Source organism: Hippocampus zosterae, unplaced genomic scaffold (assembly GCF_025434085.1).
Source record: "Hippocampus zosterae strain Florida unplaced genomic scaffold, ASM2543408v3 HiC_scaffold_255, whole genome shotgun sequence".
Lineage (NCBI taxonomy): Eukaryota > Metazoa > Chordata > Actinopteri > Syngnathiformes > Syngnathidae > Hippocampus > Hippocampus zosterae.
Genome location: NW_026262833.1, coordinates 18,379 through 40,760, shown reverse-complemented (window position 1 = coordinate 40,760; position 22,382 = coordinate 18,379). Strand labels below are relative to the sequence as shown.

The following is a 22,382-nucleotide window of genomic DNA, read 5'->3' as shown; positions in this document are numbered from 1 at the left end:
CAGCCCCTTGTTCGCCAGCCCCTCTCCAACCCCAAACGGCACAATCCTGGTCACCCTGTTACTTTTCGATCGTGAACTCCTCGTCATAGTACTTGCGATCAGGCGGGTCCTCGTACAGCTCGATAGAGGAAAACGACCCCTCGTCGTACAATCCTTCATCCTCGAAGCTGAACTCTCCCAGTTCGGACATGTCCTATGCCAGCGAAAGTTCAGGGTCCGACATCATGGGTTCGTCGTCGTCGCTGACCCAGTCGTTGTCGTGGCTGAAATACATTATTAAAACCGGGCAATACTGCTCCTTCGGTCTACTGATCGTGTAAGAATATCACATTTCACCATCAAAAAACTGATGCTCGAGACTTCTCACCTTTTGCTCCAGCTACCGCGCCGAATTTCTGATCGTGTTCAGCCCGTCCTCAGCCCCTGAGAGTTCATGCTGACTATTCTTCAACCCCACCCCATGGCCCACCCCCACCTACCTACTGCTTACCGCAAAGCCCTCACCTCTCGGGCCACTCCCCTGAAAGTCTGTTCTGTATCAGTTCTAGCGATAGCTTACAGTCCTTCTCTAATTTCCTGTAGGGATTGCTTGCTTCTCTTGAGCAGTGCCTTGATCAATGCGATCCTCTGGCTGACCAGTTGAATGCCTGGCTCGAAGGGGTCGAAGGGGGTGAGGCAGCCGTCCTCGTAGGTACGGGCGGTGTGCTGGGAGAATGCCTGGGGCCTGCTGCCGAGGGAGGACAGCGTGGTGTCGGGCTCAAGGGCGACAGAGTCATACTTGGGGGCACGCAGCACGCGCCGGGCAGTCAGTCGATACCTCCTCATAAAAAGTAACTGAAAGATGCAGATAGACATCATCGGAAGAAGGGATGCAAGAGTGCTTAGGCCGCAGTGATCCTCTTCTGTGGGTCGTACTGCAGCATCCTGCCGATCAGGTCCAGCAGTCGCTCATCCGCCTCCGGCAGCACTGACTCAAGGCCCCTGCCTTTCACCTGGTGGAGGTTCTCCTGCTTGAGTGTCGGGTTCATTGCCTGCATGTCGGCCTAAGAGGGGGTGCCGAGCAGCTTCACGATTTCGTTGAACAGCATCACCGAGTTGGCAGCCACGAACAGGGGTGAGCCCTTCAGCAGCTCGGCCAGCACGCACCCCGCCGACCAGATGTCGATGGCGGCTCCATACATCGAATTCTCGAGGATGAGCTCGGGAGCACGATAGTAGCGAGAAGAGATGTAGACGATGCTCTTTTCGCCGGGGTGGATGCGCTTGGCACTGCCCAGGTCACAGATCTTTAGAACCTGGGCTTCTAGTTCGATCAGAAGGTTCTGGGGCTTGATGTCTCGGTGGACGATCTTTTTGGCGTGCATGTAGGCCAGTCCTTCAAGCAAGGCTCGCCCCAGCCACTGCACGTGGGGAGCAAGCGCCCCCTTGTTCTTGGTCAGCACTTTGCTGAGTGTGTCCGGAACGTACTCCGAAACGAGGTTGAGGTATTTTTCGCCCTGCTCGTTCTCCTCGACGTAGTTGGCCTGGAGGCGGATGATGCTGGGGTGGTCGCACTCCAGGAGGATTTCCAGCTCGCGGTTTTGAACTTAGGCGAGATATAGACAGTCTTGACGGCGACCTGGGTCTTGTCCTTGGCTTGAGCCTGTTAGCACAGTTACGAGGAACACCTGCCCGAAGGTGCCAGCTCCGATCAGCCGGATCTTCTCCAGCTCAGGCCTGGCCTGCTCGCCTCTCATCTTTCCGAAACAAAGAATATTGCAATTCATAATATCCCCGTCCTGCTTCGCTATTGCTGTTATTATTATTGCGGACGGTTTAGGGCTGTCTTGGGTTCTTGGAGGGTGAGTTTGACGCCCTGGCTGGCAGCGAGCACGCCATCCTTGCTTCAGTCGACGCACGTGTTCGCATGCTTGCCCCCAGGGCGAGGGATCTCGAGGATTTGCGGGAAACTTTGCGTCACAAAATTCAGAGCCACAAACAATCCATCCTCCAGCAACTTCACTTCCAACCCTCGCATACACCCTCCCCGATCCTCGAGCCACCATCCCACCGTCCCCTTAATCCTCCTCCAAGTTGCTAAACGAGCGTAAAATGAAACTACAGGAGCTAGCCGACCAGTTATCTTTACTACGGCAAGATAACCATATCAACTACCAAGCAACTATTAAACTGATCGAAGAGCAGATTGAGAACTAGAGGGCGAATGTGGAGGGAGAGGAGGTGAGGGGCCGCGAAAGACTGTAGAAACTGAGAGAGGCTGTTAGAAGGGTTGATGAGGAGCTTGGTGACTAGCTGGAAGCGTAGATTGACAGGGGGCGGTCAAGCACTATCGTATTGTTTGCACAGCTCGATCATATATCCACACGCCTCTGCCAGTGATGGCAGTTTAAATTTTATTTTCTACCAGCATTTTGCTTAAAGAAATGATAATTATTTTTTTAATGGTAATTAAAGACAAAATTAATAAATTCGTGATGGGCAATTAACTCAAAATGGACTTACGTGTCAACTAAGTAACAGGCGCAAAACCATAGCTTCCAAAGCTTTAAAACTAGATTTAAATAAAAGATAAAAAGAAGAACCGCAACAAACGAAAGGCAAAGAACATCTGCCACTATTTTCCCGAATCCAAAAAGGCGCTGGAGAGTGTTTAGCGAGTCTAACGCTTATTGGATTAATACAAGGTTCTGAATACTAAATTGAATGGAATTACGAACAATCATGAAATCCTCTAATTCATCCACCGTCTAAAGCAGCCTGACCCAACTCTTAACATTACCTGTCTTTCGCGCTTGAAGTGTCCGGCTGGACTAAGCTTGGAGGGCTATACGATGCCCTTCACCTGGCCCGACAACTGCCAGCTCTGCGACACCTACGATGGAGGAGTGTACCACGGCACGGTTAACGATGAAGGCCTGCCCTAGGGCTTGGGCGAGATGGTCACACAACACGGTCAGTACATTATTGGTACCTTTCTTGAAAGTGATCCGAACGGACTGTGCTGCATCATCGAGCCTGGAAGGACATTCATCGGCAGGGTTGAATACAAGCAGCCCTTGCAAGGTCTTCTCTGTCAGTAAAATTTAGTTTTCGAGGGAAGCATGAAAGATGGGCTGCCTTATAAAGGCGTTCTCAAAATTGCTGATACCTTCTAGTTTTGCGGGCAACTTTAAGATGGTTTACTTAAATTTGGAAGGGCTCGATTTATGGCTAAAGGGAGCCCTTTCAAAAATTACTGTGGAGAGTTTATGGCCGGAATTCCCCATGGATTCGGAAAGGCAGAAATGGCAACAGGATAGCATCTGGCCGGAAGGTTCAGTAGCGGCAAGTTCATCCTCGGAATAGTAATGAAACCAAACGGCAGCCTCTAAATCACGTAGTTAAAAGACATTCCCCTCCATTTGCTATCGGTTCCCACAATTAAAAGCTAATCGGAATTATTGGCTCGAAAGGCATTAAAAAGAAGAGAGACAGTCCGACGATCAACCTTGTCAATTTCGAACGAAATCGATTAAAGCCCGAGTCCTAGAAGAAGGAGTATAGAAGCGATTTAATGGCCAGGTTCCAAGAAAGATCGGCTTACAAACCTAAGTCGATTCTATTGAAAGACCAGCGCAAAAAAAGTTCCAAAAAGGTCTGCATTAAAGAACCCAAACAGAATTTGCAGAAGAGGACCAGCATCGTCCTAGAAAAATAAATTTTCACGGCCATGACCATGCTCAAAACAGGCGAGGTCATCAGAAGTTCGTTTCAAGTCCAATGCTGATGTTAATTATTGATCTAATTCTATATCCATGCATGCCGGTACCCCCCGCAGGTCGGGCACTGAAAAGGGCAGAGACAGTCCCCGAAGCCACGGCTCCAAAGGCTCGCTGAAAGCCAAGGCCTTCGACCCTGAGGCCTACCAAGACATCGGGCTCACTCCGGCCCAGGCAAACAAGATCAAAAGTGCGTTTGATACTCTGGACGAGTAGAGAACAGGACTGATCTCAGTCTCTGAGCTGAAGGCGATTGTCGAATGCGTCGAGTTTGATGAGCAGCACATGGCCTTTGTCAAGAGCAAATTGGACGAGCTCGGCAGGAAGAATCCGGAGATCGACTTCGACCAGTTTTTGAGGGTGGCAGGGTTTGATATCGCGTATTCTGGGCAAAACGAGCAACTGTATTCGTACTTCGACCCTGCCGGCCAGGGATACGTCAAGGTTTCCGACATGAAGCAGCTGGCCGAACGTGCCAGAATGATGATCAGCGCAGTCGAGATCGAGCGGATGTTCGAGATAACAGACCGTGACAAGAGCGGATCGATTTCGAAAGAGGAATTCATGAAAATCCTGGAGGGATCTGAGCCATGACGATTGGGATCAATATTCGTAATCGCGGTCGGTGTTCGCCTTCTTGAAGCCTGGCTTGCCGCATTCGAAGAGGGCCAGCTTGTCCGACGCGCAGACATCGGGGTTGCTTTCGTTTGCGGACAGGCAGCTCGAGTAGGTCTCAAACTCGTCGGGCATTCCTTCCTGGAGATCCGCATGCGAGGGGAGTTCATGTCCTCCTTGGGGAAAGAGATACCCTTCGACTAGAGCAGGGTAGACCGCTTCTTAGCAGTCGAAAAGGCATAGGACCTGCTTTCCATTATAACTAAATTATTTATGCGTGACGGTGGCAGTTCTCACATAAAAAGAATCTGCCTTTATGTATCCCAAATACATCCGCAATTAGTCCCCCTTGCTATTTCCACGCCTGTCCTCAGGCAACTCAGGAAAGTGACTGCTAATACCAAACTCGTCATCCCCCTTCTCTTCCAGTCTCAGAACATGCATCTCCTCAAAAAAGCCAAGAAGAAAAACACCACTCGCAAATCAACCACTCGTGGTCGGACTTTCCGCTCCTAACCTGCTTCTTCTTTCAAGGAAATTCGGGAGCAAGCCTCTCAATCTGTGCGGAAAGTGAAAGAATACGCTTAGTTTCCGTAGCCTTTGGTCCAAAGTAAAAATCAAACGCAATTATCGATCGCCCAGAAGCTGTCAAGATAGTCTTAATAAGAAGGGACGAATAAAGTAGAGACAGTCCATGCGTTTGAGAGTGAGGCGATCATTTCAGAAGAAAGCATGCCGGTCTTTAAAAGATCAGCTAAACGAAAACGGATAATCATCCCTCAAGAAACCAATTAAAAAAAATGCAGAGTGAAAGATCTTGTAGGCTAGCTAAAACTACACACAGAGATGGCCCTGACCTGCAAGCACTTCCTGATCATGGAAAAAGAATAAGGCCGGATCCTGCTGAGCGAAAAGGCCTTCGCTCGGGTGGAAATAGCAAGCCTAACGAAGATAATGACCTGCATGTGCATTCTGTCCTTGGTGGATGAAAACTGTGTGGACTTGGACAACAAGTTCATCAAAATAACCAGGCACTCTTAAAACACGAAAGGCACTAAAGCGGAAATCTTTGAGGGGTAATTCTACACAATCCGTCAGCTGCTCTATGGGCTGATGCTGCCGTCGGGCAATGACGCGGCCGTGGCACTGGCAGATTGGGCAGGCCGCCTGCTCCACTCCAATGTCAAAACCGAGTAGACTCTCAAAAGCGAGACCCAGGAAAGAAAAGAAGACAAGGTGGAGGAAGAAAAACCGAGCAAGCCCGTTACCCCCGACTACATCAGGACTTTTATCAACTACATGAACGAGCTAGGCCAGAGGTGGGGGCTGAGGAACAGTCGCTGGAACAACCCTTCCGGGCTGTCTGACATGCTCAACTACTCGACAGCCTGTGACCTGGCCAAAATGACTTGCCTGGCTCTCGAGGACCCTCGGTTCGCAGCGATCGTGGCATGCCAGGCCTACAATTTTGAGGTGCTTAATGAAGAAGGCAAGAAAGTGAGTATGGAGTGGGAAAACACAAACAGCTTGCTTCAAATGGCAGGCTTCACGGGCGTGAAGACTGGAGTGACCCCGACCGCAGGGTCTTGCCTGGTGGCCAGCTACCAGTCCCACGGACACACCCTCATCGCAGTGCTGCTCAAATGCTCGAACAAAGACTCCCGAGAGTCAGACGCCCTGAAACTGTACAAAGCGTGTCTGAAAGAATGGTCACACGAAAAGAGATCAAGCGAGACCATCCGGCTCGCCTACAAGAACTACCTCAAGATGCTGAACGATGACGAATCGTCGGAAAACGACAATGACTGAGCCCAGAATGGATTTCATGCACTCACAGCCTTGGCACCCCGTATTCGAGACTGATTTCTGGCGGGAACTTCACCTCCTTGACCAGCACGCCTCGCCTGAGCTTGGCGATGATGATGGGGTCGTCGCCCTCCCTGGCCACGAATTCGACCACCTTCGTTTTCTTGTAGGGTGATTTCAGGGTCATCCCCAAGTTTTAAGTGTTGTAGCGCTCCAGCCTAGCACGAAGTGAGTTAGGCGAGGATTCATCGATTTTGCAGGCGATGTAGCCGAGCCCCGCCTACTTGACCAACATACTCGACACCAGCCAGTCTTTGCGCCCGGCTTCAAGGTACTGCTTGTCAGGGTTCCTTCTCGCGTGGTCTTTGAAGAGGTCGTTTAAAAAGCCAGGCTGCTTTCCGATTTCCGTGAGATGGATGTTTCCATTTGCCTCGAAATTAATGATATGCATGCCTTTTCTTTCGCTCTTTGCGTGGATGATATACTTGCCGGGCTAAAGAGTGCTGGTGTTGAGGGTGACGGTTGTACCACGATCGCAGGTGCCTGCCTTGAATGAAAGATGGTCTCCGTCTTTCTTGGCCAGCAGGATTCTTATCCGTTGGGGAGTTTGATCGGAGTCAGGACGCAGTACGCAACTGATTGACACGCGCGCAGACTGACTTTTTTCGAGTGTCAGTCCGAAATAATTCGCGTTTTTTTGAGGTCGATTTGAACCCCTGTAGATTGTGAGAAAAGCTTTCGCAGACCTCTGCCACATCGATCTGCATTAACTTCCAAAGGAAGTCATTCCAAGGCATCTTAACAATCCTGACCCGATCTTCACTTTCTTGGCTGGCATACGGATCCTTCAGAATGACCAATTTCCCATGTGTTTCCTCAGTCCCGCAGACTGTGTAGGTGTGATTGCTTTACCGAGACTAGCTTTCATGCATGGTCGCGCATACCGGATATATGTACTCTTGTGCTGTTCGCAAGGTGCTCCAGAGAGGACTCGAAAATTCAGGGGCCACCTGGTAGGTGCTGACTGTGCTCCAGGTCACCATCCTAAGCACGCTAGCTATCTCACCCTCAAGAATGCTTCCATACGAACCGTTAACCTTCGCAATCGCCTTTTCCAGAATCAGTGGCCAAAACTCTCCCTGCGGATCTGAGCAAAGAAGGGCTGCTTACGGACGTTGACCGGGACATAGTCATCCACCAGCACTTCCTCGACGATGCCGTTGACCATAAGCCGAACCATATAGACTCCCGACTTGTTCTGGCCCCTAACGTGCGGGAACAATCTCTGGATCCGGGCAGGACACTCCGCCACTGCAGTTATGGCGCTAAGGATGTAGCTGTCGTGCTAGCTGCCCTGCAGGATGTCTGACGGCTGGATCCCGTCCACGATGAACCGTGCCCCCGGACTGATTTCTGGGATGCGCATCCAGGTGGGGCTGTGCTGCACGCCCTCCACCCTCCCGAAGCTCTTTTCCGAATGCCCGAACTCAGGGTCAGACCAGGTGTAATCCTTGCCCTCGTACTCTTCAAGCAGTTTGAGGTAGTCCGATTTCCTGACATTGACAGCCGCACAATTCTTGAGTTTGGAAGGGTCAGTGGACTCCACGGCCTAGCGAGTGAGGGGTTGATATGCAGCGTGTTGACTTCCATGTCGGGTGCGCAGATGCCCATGATAAATATCTTATTCAAAGGCCAAAGGCGTGCTTTGAATGGGTTAATGGTCATTTTTTGGAGCCGAAGGTGGAGTACCCCTTCATGACCCCGTCGAGGTGCTTTTCCACGTAGGTGTACACTCTGGACAGGTAGTCCTCGTAGTAGATCACTGTGGCGTTGGGGTCGTTGTTGGTCGCGAAGTCGATGAAGTCCTTGGCCTCGTTGGCGTTGAACTCAATACCCAGCTTCATCAGCTTTTCGCGGATGTCCTCAATCTCCACGTAGCCCTTGCCCTCAGGGTCCAGCAGCTTGAAAGCCGCCAAAACGGTCTCTGGGTCGTCCGGCTCGAACTCCCGGTCCTTGATCACCTGCAGCATGTACGGCTCGAACTTCGAGAACTTGATCAACTCGGACGGCTCGTCGTCCTCGATCTCGACCAGGATGACATCCCGGACCTGTGCCTCAGAAGGGAACTGCCCCAGATATCGCATGACGTAAGGCACCTCGCGCTTCTCGATATAGCCCTTTTTGCTGGACTGGAAGAGAAAGAACGCCTCGTAGATCTTCTGCTTGAGGTATTCCTCGAGCTTGGCCTTCTCGGTCATCGACAGATTGGGGTCGTACAGCATCTTATTAATTGCTTAGCTTTATCGCGATGCCCCATTATGACATTATCGGGCATAGGGAGACCTGCCGCCTGCCTGCCCTGCCTGCCGCCTTCAGGCTCGGCCGCACCAAGGACAGCCACCCTCGCCTCGCCTGCTTCGAATCCACCTTCTACGCTGACCCCGGCCATGCCTAGGCCGAGGTTCTCAAGCTGCCCAACCGCTCCAGCGTGAGCCAACCCCAACCCCAACCCCAACCCCAACCCCAACCCCAACCCCAACCCCAACCCCAACCCCAACCCCAACCCCAACCCCAACCCCAACCCCAACCCCAACCCCAACCCCAACCCCAACCCCAACCCCAACCCCAACCCCAACCCCAACCCCAACCCCAACCCCCTCTGCTCAAAGCAAGCTCTCTACGGCCACGAAAAGGCTATTTTAGAAAAAAATGATTGAGCATTCAGAGTCAGCCCCGAAGGCCGGCCATCCGCTCCATCCTCCGGCTAGCCTTGGCCTTTGCTTGCTCGATGTTGCTCCTGCACCGGTCCTCCGCCTCCCGCACTCTCTGCTCCAGGGCGTTCTATAGCTCAGTTAGATTCGCATTCAAACCCGAAACTGTTTTTCTGAGGCCATCGTTTTGTTGTTCAAGGGAAGACAGGCTTGCCTGCTGGGCGTAGAGGGCAGAGCTAATGTGGTCCTATTCTGCTTGGAGATCGAGTCTTTTGAGGTCCAGAGAATGAGCCTGTTTGGTCAGCTTTTGAGTCTATATCCTCAGAGCCTGCAGATGCTACTCCTTTTCAGTGATCTGCAGTCCGCCCTGCAGCTCCTTCAAGCGAATTCTTTGCCTTTCTTCCTCGAGCTTTAAAGTTTATAATTTTTCTCGCTTATCTGACAGCTTCTGCTGCAGTCTCGTCAGCTTGGATTTCTTTTATTTGAAGTTCTGCAGTAGCTTCGAGTTGCCGTGTTGTAGTTTCAAGAGCTTCTAGTGCAGGATTGCTTCATTTTCCTCACCTTCCTTCTTGCACTGCTCAGTCTGCTTTATTTAGTGTGCGAAATCCTTTATTGCAAATTTCAGAGCGGTAGACTTTTTCTGCAGGACCTGGACTCGTTGCTGTTAGTTCGCCTATTCAACAGAAAGGGCTGAAAAGCGGTGGCAGGACTCTTCGATCATCCGAGCCACTCTCCGCTGCAGGGAGGGTAGTTCCTGGCTGCGCTCATCAGCTTTCCTGATCATCAACTCTAGCTCCTCCCTCTTAGTTTGTTCCGATTCCAAACGAATTTGAACTTCTGTGCAGCTTTATTTCAGGCTCTCTAATTCGCCCTCGAGCTGCCTCGCAGCACTTTCAAGTTCTGAGTCCTGCTCGACTTCATCCTGGCGGGTGCGTTCTAACAGCAGGGTGACTTTGGTCAATTCGCTCTACAGCCGACGACTGTTCTACAAAAGCGTCGGGTATGCCTACGCGTACCTTTAGAGGGCCTAGATCTACTTCGAAAGCTGGGTTTCAGAGAGTTTGTAGGCCAGCGCCTAGTTTCCCTACTCGAGCATTCAAATACCAGTTATTATCAAAACTCGGCTGGCCGTTTCGCCAACTATCCCACCAATCCCAAGCATAAACAATCCCTGCATGCTTAATTCTTACATGCATTATATTCTAGAAGGAAGTGATAAATAAGTCAGGGCTTATCATTCGAAAAGCTTGTTGAATCCCGAGGCGCCGGGGCTGCTGAAGTTGGCCTTCTGCATGGAGGCCATGTGCTGCATCTGCTGCATCTGGGTGTTGATCTGGTTCTGTGCACAGCCCCCGCAGCCCGGCCCGGTGGCCTGGGGCGGCATGGGCTGTCCACCCATCGGCTTGCCGAAGAATGGGTTGTTCATCTATTCTCAATTATTTATGAACTGTTCCGATCCATTATAAGAGTCTGATCAAAGGACTGCCACCATCAAGGAGGCCGAGTAGGCCAGACCATGTCCCAGCCTTAGCTGATCGGCCTCTGCTATTGCCGGGATCAGGCGGATCGGCAGCAACGCCACCGCCACGCCCAGCAGCATCTTCCAGTGCAGTAGTTTTTTCCTGCAGCCCAGCATCACGACCATCAGAGTGAGCACATACGCCTATATCTCGAAGCAGGTGCCGACCCTCTGGCCAATAACCCCCAGTGCCAAGGTGATGGCCGTTTGGTTGATATCTTCGTCTACAGCCATCACTTTTGTAAAGCATTCAAAAAAGGCCACCCAGGTGACGACCAGGAGGGAAAGGATGAATGGCTTATCGTCAGCGCTGGCGGTCCTGTAGCGGTAGGCCAGCATGCTGCAGACCACTAGTGCCTGCATCATTTTTTTTTGATTGTCGATGATGTTGCAGATTGCGAGCACGCTTACCAGCATTGCCAGGATGGGCCATGGCAGGCCTAGTGCGTCCAGCACTGCTATCCCTGCGAGCAGTAGCAGACCTGATCTTGACATTAAATAAATGGATACGAGAAATTCAGTTCATCTTGTGGCCACACATTATCGCGAGGTGCCTCGGCCCTCGGTGATCTATGTGCCTTACGGGTGCGGGCATGACGATTTTGGGTGGGGCTGTGCATGGAGGTGCATCATGATGCTCGCAGAAACTGGCGAGGGGTTCGCGGCGCTTGTGTAGGAGTTCAGAAAGAGAGACCGACTTTTATCGATTGCAGATGAGCTCTGCAAGAAAGGCGTTATGTCCGAGCTTGCTTTCGAGGCGATCAAAAAAAGCCAGTTCTAACCTGAGGCGCATAGCAATTGGGCTGAGCCACTGGTCGGCCATCTCATTCTACACACACTAGGCAGGCAATCTCGACTGTTCATTCTCAATTATTTTCCGGGTCCCGCCAACGCCCCTTCTTAAGCTTTCCCCTCAACCCTTGCCTACCCTGAATTCGCAAACTTCGCAGTCACACATTTCAATGGCAATGCGACCCCTTTAATGATGGACGACGGAGTGATGGCAATCGTCCTCTTCACAGTCCAGCTCCACGAACACGGCGGGGCGAGCTGGCTGGTCGGGGACCCGCACATCAGGAGTAATGTGGAACAGGCGAGAGCAGGTATGTACTGGCTGCAGACTGACTCAGAGGGCAGGCAGATGGAGGTGAAGGCGACTGAGGCAGAGCTGGAGTAATTGTACTTGGGGTCATGGAAGAAACTCGATTTCAGCAAAGGGTGGATGGTGCTTTACCAGCCTTGAACAGATATTTCAAGATAAGCAGCGTCTGGCCCTGACGATAGACTGCCACCAGGACTCTTGCACCTACCATAAGATGCTGCAGGCCTGTGCGTGCTACTGTGTGTCAGTCCCCTCAGCCATACCCGGTTGCTCTAGCGGCCTGCCCTTCACCTTGTTCTTGAAAAAAACCAGCATTTGGTTGGACTCAAATTTGGCCACCAGCAGGTCCATCAGATAGACAGTGATCGAAATAGCCGCCTGGATTTTGACAAGGTAGCAGTCCGGCCCCTCTTTGGGGAGCAGTCGGTGCAAGGGCAACAGGACTGCTCTAATCATGATGAAGTGTAAAGCACTGGCTTTGTTCTGAGCCTGGCTCGACCTAACGAACCCCTCCTCTATGTCAAACTAGAGGGCCGTCAACTCTCTTTCGAATAACCCTTCATTCGGCAGAAAGGTGCCTCGCTTGCCTACCAGCCCCACCAGAGCCAGCAGCTCGTCATCCAGCCGCTCTGCTATCCTCCCCACATCCCTCAGCATCTCGCAGGCCAAACTCCATAGGTACCGGCAGGCCGCACTGCTCCAGCGAGTCCCTCCCGAGCAAATGTCCATGCCCGGGTTGGCCGCCAACTCATCCAGAAAATAACTGCAGTGCTTAAAGCCAAGCTCGATCAGATGCTGTTCGAGGTTGGCCAGCTCGGGTAGCAGCAGCTGCGAACGGTACTTGCGGTTCGACTTCATGGTCAGATGCAGAGAGTGTAGGCGGATGCAAAAGACCAGGATTTGGCCTGCCGATTTCAAAGGGGATATTACTCTATAGACTTGCTTTGGTCTGTCAGTGTTGCTTTTCGATGTTGTTTTAAAGTCAGAGCGAGAGCGATTGATTAATGGGAGGAAACTTCGTGAACTCACCTGCCTCCCGCTTTACCTGCCCACTGACCAGTTCCGGACAGAAGCTTGGCCTTCTTTCCTGCCCCTGACGCTTTCCGAAATGCCTTTTCGTAGCGACTCCATTTTTTTATCAAACTCGCTTTGTTGCCTCGCCATTCCCTTCGTTAAGGCAGCTAAGTCTTGCTTGGCCTGCTCCAAGTCCCGCAGAACCTGCAGCTTGGAAGAGTGGGCGGCGGGGCAGATAACTGGCGGGGCAGAGGGGAGGGCAGGCAGCCGGAGTGAATCGTAGACCAGCTGCTGGATGGGGTGGAGGGATGGGGCGCTTCGGTGACTGTGCAAGGGCATTTAAAATAATGTACTAAGTCTAGATGATGAGGGGAATGCAACTTTAGCAAGAAGCCAGGCAGACCGCCCTTCGCGAGAAGAAAAGGGACAAACGCAGGGCCCGCAAGCTGAAAAGGCGGATGCTGGATGCCCTGCAGGCTTGCTTCAGCGGACAGCCCTGTAACCTGCCTGAAACTATTTCCAAAGCAGGCCTGGAAGGCCAATTCGACACTTTCCTGCACCTCACCGAAACAGCTATCCTTGGCATCTTCGCCTAAGCTGAATAAAGGGTGGCGCCTGCCCTCTAGCACTTTTTTAGGAGGCAGGTTGGCAGCCCCTCCCGAGCCGATCTCTACGGACAGGCTGTCCAGGTCCTGCTTTCTGCGCTTGAGGGGGTCAGGGCCGGGCTGCCGGCCTATCGCCTAGCCTTGAGCGTTTTCTAGGTGCATGAGGAGGACCTGCCCTTCCGGGTTTTCTATAGGGAGATCGGTCAGAATGTTGGTCTGTCAGTAACTTCGTCACCAGGCATTTCTGAGCGAGCTCAAAAGTTTGCACCTGCCAGGGTGGAAGGAGCAGATCGAGCAGGCCACCGAGCTATACAAACAAGTACTTTTCGAATGCTATCGGCAGCGAGATTTCGAGGACCCTTAGGACACCCTATCTTCCAGCAAAGAGCCTCCCGTGCCCCCCGAGATCGATTTCCGTCTAGAGGAAGACTGGCTGGACGAGCTCGAAAATTTCGCGGGGCTCAGGAAGGAGTCCATCTGGTGATCAATCATTCATACTACTAGCATGCCACAGAGCCATCGCACCCTGGTCCTGGCGTTTGTGTGGACCCTGATTTGGGGCGAGTTTGTACTGTTTCACCTGGCCTGGTTGGCCCCTCGGCTGGGGCAGTGGCAATGGTGGCTGGTGAGCGTGCTGTTCTATCCAGTGTTCGTGCTGCTAGTGGCCAGCTACTACCAGGCGATTACCCTCCCTCCGGGCAGCCCTCCCACCCGCGACGAGGAGCAGCTTCTAGAAGGGACTCTGGAGGAAATCAAGGGCCGTGCGGTGTAGGTCAAAAAACTCAAAGAGGCCAGCAAAAAACTCAAAGAGGCCAGAAAGAGAGACCCCTCGATATTGCTAGACTAGATCGCATTACTACGCTAGCGTTCCTACTGCTTCACCTGCAAAACGGTCAAGCCAGTCCGCACGCATCACTGCTCGGTCTGCAACGCCTGCGTGCTGCGCATGGACCATCACTGTCCCTGGGTGGGCAACTGCGTGGGACTGCACAACCACAAGGTATTCTTGCTGTTCCTGGGGTATGCCACTGCCGACCTCTCCTTCATTTTTGTGGTCATGCTTGCCGACCAGATGGTCGAGGGGTTCACTCCTCTGGCATTGGTGACGATGGGCGTGGGGGGCTGTCTTGCGCTGGCGATCGGGTTCCTACTGGCCGGACAGCTGCTCAATTTCTGGCGAGGTATAACCACGCTGGAAAGCTTCACGCGAGGGATGGACCGGAGTGGAGTGTTCTGCAGGGGCGGGCTTTGTGCCAACCTGTCAGAAGTGATGGGGTCCGGAGCCTGGTGGATGCCGTTCGATCAGGCATTCTCCCACGATTGAATAATAACTGATGGGACAATCGTCCATCAAAAGTAGTCTGACTTTCCTGGACACCCGGGAATCGCCTCTTGGCCTGGCCCCGGTCTACAAGCTGGAGGCTCCCCCGCACTGCTTCGTGCAGAGGTTTGAGGTGGCCAGCCACGAGGCCGAGCGCAGAAGACTACAGCAATATCAGGATATCAGGAACGACCACCTTTGTGAAATTATCGCAATCGAGCTGGAGGAAGGACTGCTAGAAAGCTGCACTGACACACGACAGTCGGTCTACTGCCTGTACCTGCCACTGACCCTTCGCCAGTGGCTCCGGCTCTACAACCAACCCCTCGAGCACAACAAGCTGACCCACCTCCTGGCTCAGTTTCTCGACCTGGGGGTGTAGCTGGCCATGCGCAATAACTGCAAAGTCCTGCTTCCTAGCCAGCTGTCCTTGGACGGATTGTATGTGGACGTCAGCGGGGATATACGGATCCATCCATTCGCTGGCAAGGAGGATGACTCTCTGCCGGAGGGCGAGAGTCTGGGGGTGTTCCAGATCCGCCCGCAGAGGGAGGTCACTGCGGAGGGCGTGGTGTGGCGGGCCGGCATGCTGGCCCTGCAGATCGGCTGCGGGTTTGCCTCGCAGATGGAGTTTTACAATCCTGCGAACAACCAAATCGACTACGTGCAGCTGTACGGCCGGCTGGAACAGTTTAGCAAAGCCTATCCGGCGCCAATGGCTCGGCTGCTAGGCAAGATGCTGAAGAAAAACGGGAGGATGCTGCTGTCGCGGTGCCAGTCGGCCTGGCGGACGATGGACGGGGCCAACCGGGAAGGAGACAGCAAGCTGACGCTGTTCAAGGAGGCGGACGTGCTGTCCGACCAGTGCGTGATGCCGCGGGCAGGCAGGAGCAGTCCGCTCAAGCGGCTGATTGGCGGTGTCTGAGATACATAAATAAAATGAGTCACTACCCACCGGGCCAGAGCCCCTTCTCGAGCCAGCCGCCGATGATCTCGACCACCCGCCTGATCGAGGTCAACGACACCGAGCGGAACGATATCCTCCAGTCGATCGACTACGCCGTCCGCAACAACCAGGTGCTCCGGCAGCGGCCGGCGGGCTTCGACCCCATGAAATACGTGTCTTTCGTGGGCTACGAGCGGCAGGGCGCTGCAGTGCCCTACGAACACTTCTTCGGGCGCAAGCCGCAATGACCTCATGACATAGCGATCATTTCGAGATTTCCTGTCTGGAGTCGTCAGGGTTGAGCCGGTTGTAGAACTGGTGGATGATGGACATGGTCAGCAGGATGCCCGAGCCAGACCCGATCACCCCAACCATCTGCGCCGCGATGTTGATTAGCCCGATCATTATCCCCCCGCAGATGTTCGCCGCCCTGAACTGCCTCCGCAGGGTCTCTGCGATAGGCCCGCCTTCCGCCAGCACGAAGCCGTTGTCCCGCAGCCCGATTGCTGTCTTCTCGGGCTTGTCGGCAGTCGTCTTCCACCAGAAGTACGAGCAGTACGCGCAAATTGTCAGCACCAGCAGCATCGACACCACGCCTCGCAGGGGGTCCTCTGCGACTGCTCCGCACTGTCAGGCATGTTTATGTAGTAGGACAGCCCGCCCGTGGGCTGCGGGCCGCTCTTGGTCTCCATCCACTCGCCGATGACCTTGACCAGGAAATGAGAACGGAACCTCTGGTAGAGCAGTAGGACAGCCACTGCAGGTTTTCGACAAGAGTGGACATGAGGGAGACCGGGATAGTGTTGGTGTAGAACAGCTTGATCTCGAAGTCGAAGTCCCGGCCCAGGAATTCTCGTTTTTTAGGTGGATGAGTCGTTTGAACCGGTATAAGTAGATCACTACCAGTGCCAGCAGTATCGTCGCTGCCAGCTCGGACAGGTTCGGTGCCGACTTGCGCAGGAAGGCGCTGCTGAGGGCGGACTGCAGGTCAGGCTTCACCAGCAGAAAATGGAACAGGGCCACCACGCTGACCATAGAACTAGGTGCCTGCATCAGACTTGATCGTGATCGGAGAGAGGCCGCCACGAACACGAACTCGCAGCTTTTCATGGCAATGAACAGGCTGATACCGAGCCCATCATACCGTTTAAAGCAGTTGGTCGAGGTAGACCACCATCACCCCTCCCATGAAGATCTGCGCCAGACTGCACCATCATCGGCAGGCGCGATATCTGCTTGCGTTCCGAAGTATCCGTTGTACACGTATGAAACCGACTCCCCGAAGTGATGGCCACTCCCAGCAGGGTCTCGAGTGCCATGTATTGCTTGCGCCCCTAGTTGCTGCGCTCCATCCGGAAAATGCCGATGGCCATCCCGATGTAGAGCAGCCAGCCGGCTGACAACACGGGCGAAATGCCATCTCCATGAGGGAGCCCGGTTGGAGGCCATGAGGCAGGCGGACCAGTACATGGTGGAGTCGGGGGTGGTGGCCCTGCGCATGCCGTAGATGGGAATCTGGCAGCAGGCAGGTAGATGAAAAGCGCCACCCCAGTGTAGATGGCCTTCTGCTTGGTCTGGATGGGCTACTCGGGCTCCTCGACCTAGGGGATAAAACGCATGGCCGGCTTGATGAAGTTGAGGGAAATCATCGATCAATATAATTTAAGCATCCTTCCATTTTCTGGTCCAATAAGCTCATGCCTGCTCAGGGCCCTCTGGTCGGCATCGTTCCGCTTCAGGATCCCTTTAATCATGTTCACCTCCTTCTCCAGGCCCCGCTCCACGCTCTTCAGACTGTTCGTTCGGGCCAGCCCTGGCAACTCGAGTTGCGTCGCAGCTTCTGTCCTCTTGGCCCGAGACGCACTGGGGGAAGGCAGGGTTGCCTCACGCGGGCAGGACTGGCAGACCGACGGATTCGCTCTTGAACCTCAGCCATAGCCAACTTGTCTTTAAGCAGCGTGTTCTCGGCGCTGAGCTGCCGGACATTGATTTCTGCGGTCTGCAGCTGGGCCTACAACATGAACCCGCGGACATCCACCTGATCAGGGTTCCTCCGAGTCAATGATGACTCTTCTAGCCTCTGTACCTTGGCCGGCACTTGGTCAACTTCGACTCCCAGCTCCGTTCTCCGCTCCACCTCAGAGTTGCGGACACCTTCGAAGGGCAGCTTGATCAGGCCAGCCATTTCCCTCCAGCAGCGGACAGGGCAACCAGTTGCCCTTCGATATTCTTGAGATTTGAATGCCAGCCACTTCTGCAGTTTCTGGCGGAAGAGTTAAAACCGGCTCTTTTCGAAGGCAGGGCCTTGTTCCAGGCGAGATGACCTGCTCAGTGATATAGTGGTCATGCTCCTTCAGCAAGGCAAGCAGCTCTGCCTGACTGCCTGCTGGCCAGCAAGGATTCTTTATCTCGGTGCGTTTGGGGGTCATCGCCTTTTTCCTAAGCTTATGACCTTGTCCGTGTTTTTTCTCGGATGTCTCTCAATTCGGCTACGATTTCCTTCTTGCAGGTAAGCAGCTACTGGTCTCGCTGGTCTTTGTACTGCTGCAGCAGGGCCTTGGTGCCCTCCAGGTGTGCCAGCCGGGTCAGGTGCAGCCGCTGTTGCTCGCAAAACTGCTAATTCAGTCTCACCAGTTTTCCCTCCAATTCTTTGCGAATGGCCTTATGCTACTCTTGTTCGAGCATGAGATGCTCGATCTTCAAGCCCAGCTGCCTGTTCTGCTCGGCGCCTGCCTCCCTCTCGCGCCGGCCATTCTCAAGCTCGATCATCTTTTCCTGCAGGTTGAGAATTGCCTGCCTAAGCTTGACCTCCGTGTCCTCTTTTGCTTTGCGCTGTTCTTACAGGATGGCTCTCACCTTGGCTAGTTCACCCAGCAGAGCCTGGCTTTTGGCTCGCTCCTCGAGCAGGGCGGTCTCTTGCTCCGGGCAAACCACTGGATTCGGAAGCGGGCCTAGCTTCAGGTTGAGTTTCAGCCTGGCGGTCTGATCGCCTGTGGCCACAGTGACTTCGTGTGGGCCGGTGGCACCAGCACTGGCCAGCAGCGTGATTCCCTGCGTTTCGAAGGCTGGTAACCACCGCACGCAGCATGACGAAGGAGTGCGGGCTGAGGTTCATAGGCTCATGTGTGTAGAGGTAGATGCTGAGGGTGCTGCCGCTCAGGTTCTGGATGGCGAACCGGGCCTAAAGCGAGGAGTCCAGTAAGATATCGGACTGGGCCAAGAAAAGCATGACTTGATGGGTAAATTTAATTAGCGGTCCTGAATGATCCATTGTAACGACCATAATCGTTATGACAGTTCTTCTGATCTAGAGAATCCATCTCTTCATATTTGGATGAGAACGTGTCCAAGAACGGGCTGACCTGTGATGCACTATTGAGACGAAGTGGATTAGTCAATTTTAATAAACAATGTATTTGAGTTATTTAGTTTAAAATTTTGCTTGGTTCAGCGTAAAGACTGTTCGCGTGGATTCCAGCGTGAGTTTCTGATCAATATTAACGGGTCCCACTAGGGCGAGTTCACCACAGAATGTGGTCCACTAGGCTCTCTGAGTTTCCCACTACAGAGCTTCAACATATGACGCTCGGTATTGGTTATGGGTTATTTTAGATTTTAGTGTTAGCGATGGAAATGTAAGGAATCACTAAGAGGACCTCAGTGCTGGGCTGTGCTGGGACGCCCCCACTATTTAAGGGTGGCGTCATAGATTAACTCTGGCTAGCCTGGTTCATCCAGGCCCAGCCCCCGACTTCTAGCTAGCATCTTCCATTCTGCCTGGGCCAATTCTTGCCGGGAGTGACACAGGTGATAACGTTATCAACCATGGCACTCCCTGCGAGAATTGGTCCAAGCAGCCTCTCAGCAGCAGGCTCCAGGCTGGCTCGACTTAAAATTTTAATGAGCGGCTAGCCAACTTAAATTTGGGGCGACACGTTATCGATGTTTATTTAAATTGGATGTGCGGGTTGAATCGAGTGCAATATAGAATCAGGTCATTTTTTGCCCTTCTTATCATGGATCGTGCTCTTCTTGTCCGCATTCCTCTCCACGCTCTTCTTGTCGGTCTACTTATCAATCTTCATCGCCGACATCAAAAAGTTGTCGACCTATTTCAAATCCTCCTTGGACTTCACCGACTCTTCCTTGTGCTTCGACTCCTTGTGTTCCTCTTTGGCCTTATGGGTGGACTTCCTGCGGCTGCGGCTGCGAGACCGATCGGCCTTCTCCCTGCGCTCGGCCCTCTTGCGCTCGGCAGTCTCAGGGTCCAGGAGAATGTAAGGCTTGATGGTTTCGATGTGGTTGTAGATCTTGATGACGACTGCCTCAGGCACCTTGTGGAACTTGAGCACCTTGCGGATGCAGTCCACGAAGGACATAAAGTCCTTGTTGTCGATGTCGAAATCCTCGTGCGTGACCATAAACTCCCGGTTCTTATTCTTCATGGTGATGAAGTCGGCGAACCGCGGGATGAAGGTCTCAACGTCAGTGCGGCGGAAGTAGTGGCCCAGACGAGGGTTGCTCAGCACGCTCTCGAACAGTTCCGCGGTCATCTCATTCACCTTTGTGGGGCCGCCCAGGTCCTTGGTCAGATCCGCGGTGTTTCCCATTTATTGATTATCGATGAGGTCAGCTGTACTTGCGAGTGTTCTTCCAGCGGGGGGGCGTGGGCGGCCGCATCTTGTCGTCGATCCAGGTAGTGTAGTCTGAGTTCTTTGGTCGGATCAGTTTTGGAAGGATTTCTAGGTTCTTCTTGAGGGTCAACATCGCCCCTGCGTTTTTGTGCTTCCCGCAGTAGTCGGTCGCAGAAAACACTGTTATGAGCCGCCCCTCCGCGAACCGCTCGAAGCCCTCCATCACGCACTCATGCGCCCTGATGATGTGGCTCAGCTTGTTGGCCTTTAGAAAATCAATGACCACGTCAGGCCCGAACTTGACGATATGGCCCGTGCCGTCAGGATCCCGGACAATGTTCGGGTGGATGCCCGTCTCCGCGTCATTTTCAGTAGGGTCCGACCAAAGGATATCCACGATAAGCTGTTCCTCCGGCGAGCTGACCGCATGCACCACCTGAAGAGGCCTCTTGATCCCTTCGATGTCACTGATGGTCTTAAGAGTACTACCGATGCCACCGTGCAGGCAGATGATCTTGTCCTCGATGATGGCCGACAGAGGCAGCCAGTCAAAAGCTTCATTAAAGGCATTGAAGATGACCGTGCCCTGCTCACCCAGCCGGTCTTCGCACTCTGCCAGGAACCCGAACGCGTTGTTCACCCCTCGGTCTTAGTGGTTGCCGCGGATCAGGTGGATTTGGTTCGGGTATTTCAGTTTGAGTGCGAACAGCAGGCACACGGTCTCGAGGGAGTACGCCCCGCGGTCCACGAAGTCGCCCAGGAATATGTAGTCGTACCCCTCGATGTCGCCGTCACGGTTGCCGTAGACCGGTGACCCGTAGATCTCAAAGAATTCCATTAGATCGGTATATTGCCCATGGATATCCCCGTAGATCTTGAGAGGAGATTTGACCCGCAGCACCATCGGCTGCTTGCTGAACAGGAATGCGACCTGCTCGCACAGCTCGACCATCTTCTGAGGGTCGAGCTTGAACCGGTCGCTGATCCGACTGGCGAGCAGGCCCTTCACAGTCCGCTCTGAGCACAGTCCCTCTAGGAAGTAGTTCGCCAAATGGGTTTTGCTCTCGTCTTGCTACAGTTCCTTCTACATCCGGAAGATTGTTTTCGAGGCGGGTGGCTGCAAGGACTGGCGGTCGTTCAGAGTGGGAGTCTTGGGGGTGCCGGGCGACGAAGGAGGCGATAGCTTCAGCTTCGGTTTAAGGTCATCCTGCCCCTCGAAGACCTGCTCCAGGTCAATAGCATGGATAGAATCAGTCGCGGTAGTTATCGACTCTTCAAACCCTCCGTAGTTAAATATCGTATTGTCGAAGATCCATGAGCCATGCCGAAACCTGCGCTCGCACTTGAAAGGCCGCCAGGTGCTGTCAGTGGTGTTTGTGTCGTATACTTCCATCAGCACGTCCTCGCGCTCGGTGTTTGAACGGCCTCCGATGACGATCAGCAGCGAGCCTACAAAGACACTGGAATGTTGGTAGCGGGCGGTGGGCATTCTCAGGCCTGCTTTGACACTGGGCCGTGTCCAGTCCCAGCTGCCGTTACGATGCCGCCTGAACCCCCACGTGTCGTTCAAAGCCATGCCGGTCTTGTCCCTGCCCCCGAACACGACGATCATGCCATTGGCGGGTCCAGACTCACAGATCGCAGAGCTGTGATACACCCGGGGGGACGGCTCTCCCCTAGAACTGGATCCAAGTGAAGACTCGCTCCCCGGTCCTGAGGATCCAGGTGTCGTTACTGACTTCTTGCACTTCTCGGCCATCCTGCATTTTGAACCGGTTGCCGCCGAACAGAACTGCGTAGGGCTTGCTGAAGGTCATGGTGTGGCCGTAGCGGCGGCCGGGTCCTCGTCCGGCCACCTTGTGGGTTGTCCACCTGCCGCGAGTGTCGTCCTCCAGCTCCAGCATGTTGATCTCGTCAGGCGCCATCTCTCCAACTGGTCAGACTAGTACGCCCGGTTGCTCCGCCGTAAACCAGGAAGTGCTGAGGGTCGACCGAGATCATGGTGTGGGCTGCGCGAGGGGACGGCTTGACTCCAGTAGTCTCGACCCTGCGCCACTGGCGGGCAGGAATGCTGCGCATGAAGAGGTCATTCGAAAAGCTATAGTGGAGGGTATCGCCAATGGCGCCGCCGAAGACGAGCACCCTGCTGGAGTTGATCATGGTGACAGTGTGTCCGAAGCGGGGCTCCGGGGCCTCCGCCTTTTCAAGCATTAATAATAGGCTACATGTCACTATAAAATGATCAATCGATAAGATCGTGCCTCACATAAATTTTAGTCAGGTTGCTGTCGGGCACAGATACGCTGTGCTCGGACTGTTAGGGGTTTAGTTCTTTGCTGTACAGCCGCGTC

At 53.6% G+C, this 22,382-nt stretch overlaps 4 protein-coding genes across 4 annotated transcripts; 2 read left to right on the top strand and 2 right to left on the bottom strand.

Moving 5' to 3' along the window:
- Window positions 1-881: 881 nt before the first annotated feature.
- On the bottom strand, window positions 882-1,736 carry LOC127594782 (uncharacterized). Its single transcript, XM_052056546.1, is given in 2 exon segments — window positions 882-1,585; window positions 1,643-1,736. Coding segments are annotated over 2 exon segments (798 nt in total).
- A 1,095-nt stretch (window positions 1,737-2,831) lies between these two features.
- Window positions 2,832-4,352, top strand: LOC127594781 (uncharacterized). Its single transcript, XM_052056545.1, has 3 exons — window positions 2,832-2,887; window positions 3,818-3,932; window positions 3,975-4,352. The coding sequence occupies exons 1-3, from the start codon at window positions 2,832-2,834 to the stop codon at window positions 4,350-4,352; spliced, it is 549 nt and encodes a 182-aa protein (XP_051912505.1).
- Window positions 4,353-13,635: 9,283 nt separating this feature from the next.
- On the top strand, window positions 13,636-14,454 carry LOC127594780 (palmitoyltransferase ZDHHC15-like). The gene is made up of 2 exons (XM_052056544.1): window positions 13,636-13,896; window positions 13,996-14,454. Exons 1-2 carry the CDS (start codon window positions 13,636-13,638, stop codon window positions 14,452-14,454), a joined length of 720 nt encoding a protein of 239 aa, XP_051912504.1.
- A 5,572-nt stretch (window positions 14,455-20,026) lies between these two features.
- LOC127594779 (uncharacterized) lies at window positions 20,027-22,242 on the bottom strand. The gene is given in 4 exon segments (XM_052056543.1): window positions 20,027-21,020; window positions 21,120-21,710; window positions 21,712-21,977; window positions 21,979-22,242. Coding segments are annotated over 4 exon segments (2,115 nt in total).
- Window positions 22,243-22,382: the final 140 nt, after the last annotated feature.

Excerpts from the sequence above, each read along its gene's own strand:
- LOC127594781 (XM_052056545.1), top strand. The coding sequence starts at position 2,832 with ATGCCCTTCACCTGGCCCGACAACTGCCAGCTCTGCGACACCTACGAT. Across the intron at positions 2,888-3,817 it reads GACACCTACGATGGAGGAGT|GTCGGGCACTGAAAAGGGCA; the intron begins GTACCACGGCAC and ends TACCCCCCGCAG. Across the intron at positions 3,933-3,974 it reads TCGGGCTCACTCCGGCCCAG|AGAACAGGACTGATCTCAGT; the intron begins GCAAACAAGATC and ends CTGGACGAGTAG.
- LOC127594780 (XM_052056544.1), top strand. The coding sequence starts at position 13,636 with ATGCCACAGAGCCATCGCACCCTGGTCCTGGCGTTTGTGTGGACCCTG. Across the intron at positions 13,897-13,995 it reads AGGAAATCAAGGGCCGTGCG|CGTTCCTACTGCTTCACCTG; the intron begins GTGTAGGTCAAA and ends TTACTACGCTAG.